This window comes from Crocodylus porosus, unplaced genomic scaffold (genome assembly GCF_001723895.1).
Source record: "Crocodylus porosus isolate Cpor-Errol unplaced genomic scaffold, CroPor_comp1, whole genome shotgun sequence".
In the NCBI taxonomy this organism is placed as follows: domain Eukaryota; kingdom Metazoa; phylum Chordata; order Crocodylia; family Crocodylidae; genus Crocodylus; species Crocodylus porosus.
Window position 1 is genome coordinate 27,506,946 of NW_017728918.1, and position 11,619 is coordinate 27,518,564.

The following is an 11,619-nucleotide window of genomic DNA, read 5'->3' on the forward strand; positions in this document are numbered from 1 at the left end:
CCGGTGAGGGGAAGCAGTGTCTGGGTTCTGCTTTGCTGTACAGGACTGGACAGGGCCCTGCCCTGCAGGTAAGCCCAGAAAAATGGCTGCTAGGCAGGCTTTCCCCATGCCATGCAGCTCAGGCCATGCAGGGTTGGGCTGGGCCAGCACTGGGGAGGGGAAGCAGCAGCTGGGCCGCAGCTCTGGCCCAGTCAGCACCGGGAGGAGCCTGGCTGGGTCTGCACGGGCCAGGAAACGTGGCATGCAGCTGAAATTGGTTCCTCACATGCTGCTGGGGATGAGAGGAGCCTGGCTAGGTCTGCACTGGCCAGCAGAAGCAATGGCAGAGCTGTGTGTCACTCAGGACTGACTGGTGCAGGCTGAGGGAAAGTGCAACTGAGCCTCTGCTGCTCCGGCTGGGGTCATCTCATCCCGAGCAGCACATGGCTCTGCTGCCGCTTTTGCTGGCCGCTTCAGACCCAGCCAGGCTCCTCCTGTCCCCAGCAGCACATGAGGAGCCGACTTCAGCTGCATGCCACTTTTCTTGGACGGTGCAGAGCCAGCCGGGTCCGTCCCATCCGGAGCAGCGTGTGGCTGAAGCCAGCTTCCCAGGTGCTGCTGGGGATGGGGCGAGCCCCACTGGGTCGGCACTGGCCAGCAGAAGTGGCAGCAGAGCCACCTCCTTTTGGGACCAGCTGGCACAGGTAGGGGGAAAGTTCTGGGGAGGTCTGATGCCCCTGAAACCTCACTGCTGGGACAGGATGTTAGAGGGGTCACAACCCCTTGCTACCTGGTAAGTTGTGCAAGGGGAGGGACTGACTTCTGGTGGCAAAGGTCAGGGGGCAGGACTTCTGGTCCCAAGATGGCAACCAGGAGGTGGGGCAGCTGAAGGGGTGGGGCTGCGCACACGGCCCTCAACAGCTCACCAAAACCTATCAAGCGGCCCTCCATCTGAAATAATTGCCTGCCCCTGACTTAAGACCATGAACTTTAGGAGGGCTTCCAATCTTAATCATAAGTGCTACAACATTATGAGCTTAGAGGTTCATAGCTTGTATGTAGTGGATCTTTGGCTGCATGCATATGCAAGCCTGTGCCTAACTACTGGTATTTACATGCCCTACGTTCCTCTCCGTGGACTGCCACCTTGATGAGGTGGAGAGGCTTTCATGTACCAATGATGCTAAAAGCAACAGTGTTGGGAATCTTGTATTCCTGGTAGGGTCACCCATGGTGGTAAGGTCAAAGGCAGAGTATCAGATGAAGAATAATCTGACAAAACACAAAGATCTCAGTGGTGGTGCAGGCAGTATGCTGAAGGCATACTTCTCAAAGGATGCAAAAGTGGATGAAGGCTGCAGTGGAAGAGTAACCCCAGTTGATCTCCTTGCCAGTGGACACGGGTTTCTCCTCTGCCAAGATTCATGCAGCTGCCAATGCACAACAGCCTCCTCACATAAAACAAGCACAGGCTTCCCCTGCTGGTCCAACATCTACTACAAAAGCAATTCCAGTACACAAAGTCATGCAGCGATGGATGAGTGGTGACAGGGATAGACAAAGTAATTTCAGGGAATCCCTAGTCATGGATCCATACACAGGCTGTGGTCGTAAGATGGTCGTTTCACCCTTAGTGTATGGGATAGGAGGGTGATTTGGCAGCTGCAGTTGTGAGTGAGCAGTCCTCTCTGCTCATCACGCATGTGGAGGGGCTAGAAAAGGTGCCCTAAACACATCCCACTTTACCTTTCCTGACTGAATAGCAGCTTCCAGGGGGATCCCTCAAATTGGGGTCGAAACACAAAAATGTTCTTTGCATCCTGAAGTATACAAATGGCCATCACTGGACTCATCTCCAGCCGTTTACTTGACCCATGGGAGTGATCATCCTCAAATGTGATGGATCAGCAACAGTGATGACGTGCCCTGGGGGAGAGTACTAATTTAGGAAAATTAACTTCTTAAACTGCCATGTGTATGTGAGTTAGAGTACATGATAGAAGCTCAATCTCAAAAGGTATTCTTTGTCCCTAGATAGGGTGATTACTGGGGGTTTTTTGGTCATTGTAGAGAAGTGCTGTGGGGAAAAATAGAAAGGAGGATTTTTGCAGATAGAGAAATAGAAAAAGATCCCCTTTTTCTTCCTTCCACAGCCCACTCCTTTCTGTTTCATCATAACATCTGCAAATAGTTATGATGAAATCTGTCACTTACCCATTGTTGTGAAGCTGAGGCCAGCTCTGTTCTGACATAGAAAAATCAAAATTTTCAAAGTCCTGCAAGTCATGTACCCATAAAGAATTTGTTTTTAAAGGATAAAATGCATTTTTATCCAAATATGAGGCACATTATTTACTCATAGGTATGTAATTTGTTCTTTCTGAAGTAGCTTTACAGTCTATAACTGTAGACTTCGGGCGGGAGGCTGGACTCAATGATCTTTCGAGGTCCCTTCCAGCCCTAATGTCTATAAAATCTATGAAACATGTTCAGTTCTGTAGTTAACAGCAGTATTTATAAATTCCATTTTCTTTTTTTCTTTCTTGTGCTCCGCCTATTCTCTTACTACCTGTTCTTTATCAGCCCTACATTTTCCCCTCATGTCACATAATTTTTTTTTTCTGGTACTGCAGTGGGTTGCCCACTCCATTCAGACATCTATATATGGAGAAAATCTTTGTGGCTGCTGATAAGACATGGGGGAAAAAAATGGCACTTTACTGGAAGAGGGGTTGCATTAATTCAGTGTGGCTCAATGTCTATATCAGCTTTTAATTAAATCAGCTATTAGATGTATGCACCAAAAAGCCCTGCTGAAGTACATGATCTATACAGATGTTAGGTGAGCTGGGTCAAATTGATGCAGCTCCTTTTCTGGGCACATGTTACACTAGGCACAGGGACACACCAAGCTGAAAATAAAGCGCCATATTTTTTTTCCTTAGTCTGTCAGCAACCTTTTTGGTGAGCGGTTCTAGAGCTCAAAGTCGGATAAGATTTGATTAAAAATTATTCCCTCAGACATATTTTTGTTTTTGTTTTGTTTCTTGGATATTCCCAGGGTAGTGATTATTCAAGAACAGACTTTACTAGTTCTTTGAAGTGACGCATGAATTTCTTTTGGTGGTGATAATTTGTTGCCACTTCAGGTCTCCTTTACCTAGCTAGATCATGAAATTTAGATTTGACCATGAATTTTGCCATTGTTGTTTAAAGGAAATTTAAAAAGCTTTTTAAAGATTACTTAAATATGCTTCCAGTTAAATAATAGAACTAAAAAATCTTTATAAGAGTTTCTGATGACTTCTCAAAAGCATTAGTTTTGTTATGACATATTTACAATTCTGTTAAGGGTTAAATACTTGTTACATAGTATTACTTGTTTTATTTAGGCAAACATAAATGGTCGTGTCTTGGCTCAGTGTAACACTGAAGAACTGAAACGGGAGATGAACATGAATTTTGGTGACTGGCACCTTTTCAAAAGCATGGTAAGACAAAATCTTCATTTTCTGTGGTTTTCCATATCACCGTGAATCTGATTCTTGTTTATAAGTTTTTCTTTTTTTTTCTGGAAGTCTTCATTTATTTTGTTTTTCTTTTTTGTACTGTAAATCTGATTTAATTTTAATCATACAAGCATTTGTCATTCATTGCCATGCTTTCTTTTTTAAATAAACCAACTATTGAGCATAGTAAGCATTGGACTTTCGCTGTGTCTGATGCTATCATTAACCCGTGCATGTAAAACACAAATATCTTTTCCTGTAGTGTGATAAATATGTGTTATCAAGGAAAGGGAGAAACAAACATCAAGGGGAGTTGTGTTCTCTGCAGTAATGTCTGTGTATTGTATGATTCTCTACTTTCAATTCATAGCATGTTTATCTGCTGTAAATGCATGTGAATATCTTAAGAGTCTGTTTTGAGGTTCAACTTTGTTAAAGTGGTTAAATATGGGGGTGGGGGGTGTTATTCCAAAACTTGTAACTAGTACTTTGCATTAGAGGAATTGATAATTGAAAGTTAGCGGTATGGTAAAGGGGACAGTAATTAATATTAAGAATGATTTTCAGTAAAGACAAGAAGTACAATTGTTCCATAAACAGATCTTTCTCAAGTAGCCCTTTGCCTTATTCACAACCCTGGGCAGATATGTGGTTTAAAAATTGCAAGCTACTTTTCCCTGGTGTGGGTGTGTGTGGGTGTATGAGTGTATTTGAGTAAGTGCTGCCACTTTTTTATCTTGCTGTACTGATGGCTGTACTGATCTTTTACATTTTAAGATACTGGAAATGAGAAATTCAGAAAATCAGGCAATTCATGAAGATTCTCGTGGGGCAAGTGAACATGTTACCAATGTGATTCCTCATAATGAGCTTGCCCATCGTTCAGGGCATAACAGTGAATTGCCTCACACTGAGCTTACAGGTCTTTCTGGTCAAGCTCCCTATGCTCTCAACTTCAGCTTTGAAGAACTGAACACAATTGGTCTTGATGAAGCTCCTCCTCGACACAGTAACTTAAGTTGGCAGGTATTGACTGAAAAGATGTATTTTGTTTACTGGATGTGCAGTATGTTACTTTGCTTGATAACAGGGCAGGTCACAAATTTGTCCTCACAATACAGGAGCCAGCTCAGCTCCTAATTTTGTTAAAACCGTTATTTGGAGTGAGGAAGGAACACTATCAAATATACTATCTCCACTCTTTCAACCACCTTGGTCTTTCACTCCTTTAAGCTACTCACCCACTCTGATAATCCTTCTGGGTAAGGAGTATTACTACAGCATGTTGCTCATCCTTCATGAAGTAATGCCCTGCTAGATTTTGGTTAAAGTTGTTAATCATACTATTCAAACCTTGTATATGGTAAATATTTTAGTAGCAAGCATCACTTAAACTGGTAGATTGTTTGTTTGTTTGTTTGTTTGTTTGTTTGTTTGTTTGTTTATTAAATAGAGCACATGAAACATCGTAATACCAGAGTTCTGTGCCAGGAAATATCCAGCAGTACACTCTGGAGTTTGGATTGCTCTGTTAACTACCCTGATTCTCTTACTAACATTGTTTGGTTTTAGCTTGTAGCCTTTAAGAGAGTGATTGATTGTCAACTAGGGTGCCATGAGATCCTTTCAAGGATGCCCTGGAGTTTCATGCAATGTTAGCTCTCTTAAGTGTGCAAACATGATTCACAAGATAAACCCAGTGGCTGTCTATAGACATGCTCATTCGTACTGTAATTAGAACAGTTCAGAACAAACCTGATTAATCAATTCTGTTCCATGTTCTAATTGGAACGCTCCAGCATTGTCTCACTGTCACAGGCTCCGCCCCCCCCCCCCCCCGGTATTTCGGGGGTGCTTTAACTAAACCTAGTCAAGTGAGATTTAAAGTGCCCTTGGGGCCATTTTGAAATTGCGGGGGGGAGGGGAAGAAGGGTGGTGGACATAATACATGTGATAGTGAGCTGTTTTAATTACACAGCTGTCCAGGAAACACTTCAGTTACAATGCCCTTCCCTCCCATTCTCCCTCCTCCAAGCACATGTATATGTGGTCAGCAGTTGCAGGTAGGAATCCATAGTGGTAAATATTTTGACCTGTTGTGGTCCGTAGAGTTATTTGTAATAGAAGAGTTACTCTGTTATTTTTCTACACTCCAAAAGAAGTGAAAACTAAGAGCTAGCATTTTCCAAGCAATGCCTAGGGTTTATTGAGGGGTATCTTGAGTCTGAAAAGATTGAGAACCACTGTTTTAAAATTACACTAGAAACCTTAGATAAAAAAATTAGTTCAAAGGGGATTGTTTGGATGGTTTCTGTGAGCACAGTCCATAAAAGAGTAAATGCTTTAATCAAGTTTTTCAAAACTTTTATTCTCAGTGCCTCAATCTTTGCCCAACTTGCGATGTAGTTACCCTTCTAAACTATAACACGTCAAATTTGTGACTAAAGTTTGACACACAAACTATTTCCTGGCCAAAAATTGTTAATATTTATACTTAAATGTAAACCAAGTGGTTTGGGTCATAGCTAAAAAAAAATTCTTATCTACACTTTGGGTAAAATCCTGGATTCATATTTTTGTAACTAAATATCAGCTTGTCCTTTTCAATCCCAAGATGGTAACGCTAGTTACTTTTAGTGTGTGCATTGTTTATTATGTGCCATGAGTACAAGAATAAGGGAAACAGTTTTTACAAAACAAGTGTAAAAAAACAAAAAACACCCAAAAAACCAAAAAAAACCCTTTCATCTTGAATGGTTACAACTTTAAAACTACAACAGGATGAGGTAAATTAGCTCAGAAGTAGTAGTAGTTGGTTGATTTTTCTCTTTTTAGGGAGCATTGGAAGCATCATTCAGAGGATTTATATCAAGTTTGCATAAATAAAGAAACAAAATACAGTTTTTTTTCTAAAGAGGTGAAAACAGTTTTGGAAATGGATGTCCAAAATACTTATTGATGTGAAACTCTCTACTGAATAAAGCATACATGCAAAAATACATGAGTACGTGCATTGCAGTATTGCATTATGGATACCAAAGTACTCTAATAGTCATAAAATATAGAGTACTTGTTGTAGGTACCATTTTATTCATAATTAATCTTATTTGGCTATTTCACAGACAATAGAAGGGAATCCATATTGTAAATTATATCCCAGAATAAAAACTAAACCACAGGAGCTTTATAGTAGTGCAGAGGGGATACAACCGTAGCCTGCAGGTGAGACTTCCCAGTGGTCTTGTACATGATTGTTCGCTGAAGGGTGCATGAACATCTTTTGAGGAGAAATGGAGCAGATACAGAAAAATAGGCAAGAGAGGAGGAACAAAAGAGGACAAAGAAGAGGGTAAATGAGAGAAAAAGGAAGAGAGAAGGAACAAAGAGGAGAGGTGAGGGATGGAAGATTATTAGTCTGAGTTAGATTTTTCTGCTAAATTCCATGAAAATTTGGGCAGCATATGCCCAGCACCAATGTCTTTAGATTTTTAGTCAAAAAGTGAGATGAAATATTGTTAATGAAAATAAAAGCTAAGTTTTGTATGTAGGAGAAGAGTCAGCTTTCCACGTGCAAGGATAATTCTGGCAATTACAGTAAAAGTAAACTTTTAAATCTATTTGATGAAGTACAGATTTTGTATATCCATCTACTTTTGCAGTTAAACAGAAATGACAGTGTTTTTGCCAAGTTGATGAAAATGCCTAGCTGCAATTATAACTGTATTGGGCATATTTGCATATTGTTTGAGTGGGTATTGAAAACTTATCGTTGATGATGCATGACAGACAAAAGTTTAATTCATGCATATACTCATTGCTTTCAATTATATTATGTTAAAATCATCTGTAAATACTCATGATAATAAATTGGTTTTGCTTTATTTAACTTGATCTTTTCCCTTCCTTTTTCAGTCACAAACTCGCAGAACTCCCAGTCTCTCAAGTCTCAATTCTCAAGATTCTAGTATTGAAATCTCAAAGCTTACTGATAAGGTGCAAGCAGAATATAGAGATGCATATAGAGAATATATTGCTCAAATGTCCCAACTAGAAGGGGGTGCAAGTTCCACTACTGTAAGTGGCAGGTCCTCCCCACATAGCACAACAGCTTTCTATATGGGGCAGAGTACATCAGGAGGCTCTCTCCATTCCAGTATTGAACAAGAAAAAGGAAAGGATGGTGAACAGAAACAAGATGATGGAAGAAAGTCCTTTCTCCTGAAGAGAAATGATGTTGTAGATTACAGTACTTCAGGTGTTTCCACTAATGATGCATCTCCTTTGGATCCTATCACTGAAGAAGATGAAAAATCTGATCAGTCGGGTTCCAAGCTTCTCCCAGGAAAGAAATCTTCCGAAAGAACAAGCATTTTCCAGGCAGCAGATATAAAACTAAAGGGAGTTACTTTGCGCTATCAGAAACTTCCAAGTGATGAAGATGAGTCTGGAACTGAAGAGTCAGATAATACTCCACTTCTCAAGGAAGGTAAGGACAAGAAAATGGATGGAAAAATGGACAAGCAGCCAAAATCTCCCGAACATGGATCTGAACCTATCAGAACCTTCATCAAAGCAAAGGAGTATTTGACAGATGCTCTTCTAGATAAAAAAGATTCTTCTGACTCTGGTGTGAGATCCAGTGAAAGTTCTCCAAATCACTCCCTTCATAATGAAGGAGCAGATGATTCTCAGCTTGAAAAGGCAAATCTCATTGAACTAGAAGATGATAGCCACAGTGGAAAGAGAGGGATTCCACACAGCCTGAGTGGTCTTCAAGATCCAGCTGTAGTACGCATGTCTATTTGCTCAGAAGATAAGAAAAGCCCTTCAGAGAGCAGCTTAATAGCAAGCAGTCCTGAAGAGAATTGGCCTGCTTGCCAGAAAGTCTATAATTTAAACAGAACCCCCAGTACCGTCACTCTAAATAATAACAGTGCTCCAGCTAATAGAGGTAATCAAAATTTTGAAGAAACCGAAGGTATCAGGGAATCCCCTCAAATTATCCTGCGCCCTGGCTCAAGTTCTAACTCAACTGCTGTTCAGAATGAGAACCTGAAGAGTGTGGCTCACAAGCGAAGTCAGCGTTCAAGTTATACCAGGCTATCAAAAGATGCATCAGAGCTCCACACTGTTACTGCCTCAGATGCTGCGGGCTTTGGAGAGGAAAGAGAGAGCATTCTGTAGAAGAAACTGAGCAGTTCAGAGCAGTGCATGCTCGTGTTTAAATAATTTTCTTGAGATCCTTAGTTTGTCAGTTCATGGTCATGGTAGACGCTGCATATTTGTAGGTAGCCTTCCCTAACGTAGATTTTTTTCCAGACATTTTCATACATAGAAAAAATAATGGCATTAAACAATAAATATTTTACTACCCCCTCCCCCCACACACACATATAGCTGCCTTAATGTTCCCTTCCCCAAATAAAATCAGTGCTTATCCTTTACTTCACTTAATGCTTGGAAGTCATATTCCTTGCTAAAGAAGTATGTAGCAAAAGCATATTTTGGGATTAAGTCTATAATGAGTATTTCTTATAAAATGAAAGGTAGACTTTAAATATATATTCCAGTATACAAAGATCACATTTGATTATCCCACCTAATAGCTCTAATTACATCAAACAACATTTTGATTAATGTTATACTATGTGGTGCTATCTGAATTTAGAGAATCAGAAGTCACAACACTGAAATCCCTCATGTCCCTTATAACTCAGAATTTTATACTTTTCTTTAACTATTCAGTTTATCTAGCATAAAAAATGTTGGTGCTTATGTATTTATACATATATAATTGGCTAACTGCACATCTCATCACATCAATTTGTTCTATGGTTACTGTTGTCTTTGCAGGTTTTATTTGTGTGGTGTGCTGATAGGCTTAGAAGAGGACATTGTCTGGATGTAGTATTAGAACTGACAGATACTTGGATTGTAATGTCCTCTCACTGATTGAGTACTTTATTATAGGTACATAATTTCACAATCATTGCACTAAATAGTTTTAACAATCGTGTTACTCTAATTGTAAAGACAGTGTTTGAATGTGAAGTCTGAATTTATGAAGTATGTGTTATTTTGCATGATTTGTTGTTTCTCTAATATATTGTTTTCCATCTGGTTATGGAAAGAAAATAAGTAATTAGTGTTTTCCATTTTAGAAGTGATATTTAATTATCAGGTCTCAGTCATAATAGTGTACTAGCTTCTTTATACTGGAAATATAGTATTTGATAATCTCTGTTGTCAGCTAAATAATGTATCTGTCTTTGTAGCAAATACTTAATGCTGTTAAACAAAATTTGCATGATATTGGAAATGGTTGTTCAATCAGTATTCCAGTAGTATAGAAGGAATAAATAACTTTGCATGTTAGTTTTTGTGCCTGCATTTGTTCACTGTAGTGATTTGTTTCTGCAGTTGACAATAAATAGTGTGAGGTTGGGTAAAGCATTTTTATGGATTTATTTATGAGTCTTTTTAAATAAAGTACTTCTTATTTATGCATCCCAAATAAACATCAAGGTGACAGTATATCTTTGATGCATAGATTACCTTCTTAAGGAAGATAGCCATATTATAAATTTGTTTCACTGTATTCCAAAGCCATTATCACGCTTGTCATAAGTCAGATTTTTTCAGAAGTTTTCTACAGCTTTGTTTTAGTTCCATGTCATCTCCAGACAGATTTATCCAGCTGGAGGGTATGGTCATGGTCTTAGTTATCCATATCAAGAGAATGTATTTCTGTGCCAGAGACATCAGATATAAGAGCCGAGCTCTGTCTAGTTTCTTTAAGTTTTTGTTCCTTGGATATTCCCCATACTTACACTGCCAAACCCTTTGAGGAATTTATAGCATTGGATTATTCTAAATTAGTACGTAAAACAATTTCAGCTGAATTGTTGTTTATCCCAAAATTTTACTATACTTTTGTAATTGCTTGTCCCCATATTTTTGTGATGTCTGTTCTCAACAGCATGGAATATATTTCTCTTACTGCAGAATTTATACAACATAAACATAGTACCATATTTACTTTCCGTGGATTTTTTTCTGTGTTCCTCTTTTGTTACTTCTTTTACCTATTTTTGACCATTCATCACTCTCTGTTTTCTGTAACAATACAGAATGCTTTTTTCTTCTTCACTTTTCTTTTTGTTTTTGAAAGACCAGTTAAATGTTGCTTTGCTATGAAGGAATAGAAGTAGATATATTCTTTTTCATTAAGACAAATTAATACTATTGGAAAAGGTAACCACATATTTCTCAAGCTATATTGTCTCTGTAGATCAGGGGTAGGCAACGTTTTTTGGCTGGAGTGCCGAAAAACACCAAAATGTCTATCTCGGAAGGTACCGGAGTGCCGGCATGGCAGAAAAACAAAATGAGGGCAAGGGGTACATGGCAGGGTGCCCTGCTTGTGCCCCCTGCCCCACAGCCCAGGCTCTGTGGCTGCCAGCAGCTACCCCGGCTCTGGATAGCTGCTGGAGCCCAGGCTGCTCCCAGTAGGGCTTGCAGCATCCTAGCTGCCTGCTGGGAGCAGGCCGGGATCCCGGCTGGCAGTAGCTTTCCAGAGCTGGGGCTGGCTGCAGCTGGGAGGCTCCAAACAGCTGTGCCAGACTCTAGCACTGCTCCGCACCAATGCATGCAGGTGGTTGTGGAGGGGCCTGAGACGGCGCAGCCCTTGTCTCTCCCCTGCTCCCGGCACAGAGGTGATGAGCCTGGTGCAGCTGTTTGGAGCTAGCCTGGGCTCTGGGCAGCTGCAGCAAGCAGAATGCAAATAGCTGTGCTGGGCTGCACAGCTCCAGCCTCAGCTCTGTGCTGGCAGTGACTGCACGGAAGATAGAAATGGGTGGTAACTAGGGCAGCAGCAACCATGAAATGAATGAGTTCAGGGTTCTGAGGAAAGGAAGGAGAGCAGCAGAGTAAGGATCCTAGACTAAAGAAAAGTGGACTTTTGACTCACTCGGGAACTCATGGGCAAGATCCTCTGGGAGGCCAACCTGAGGGGGAATGGAGTCCAAGAGAGCTGGTGGTATTTTAAAGAAACCTTAGTGAGGGTGCAGGAATAAACTATCCCGATGTGCAGGAAGATTAACAAGTATGGCAAAAACCCAGCTTCGCTTAG

The 11,619-nt window shown here is 40.5% G+C and overlaps 1 protein-coding gene across 1 annotated transcript in view; it reads left to right on the forward strand.

Moving 5' to 3' along the window:
- The window catches only part of KIDINS220 (kinase D interacting substrate 220), a 134,388-nt gene extending 124,447 nt beyond the window's left edge, over positions 1–9,941 (forward strand). The window contains exons 26-28 of the mRNA XM_019538143.1: positions 3,372–3,470; positions 4,266–4,514; positions 7,401–9,941. Of these exons, the coding sequence (XP_019393688.1) occupies positions 3,372–3,470; positions 4,266–4,514; positions 7,401–8,672 (1,620 nt within the window). The 3' untranslated portion in view covers positions 8,673–9,941. The remainder of the gene's footprint in view (positions 1–3,371; positions 3,471–4,265; positions 4,515–7,400) is intronic.
- Positions 9,942–11,619: the final 1,678 nt, after the last annotated feature.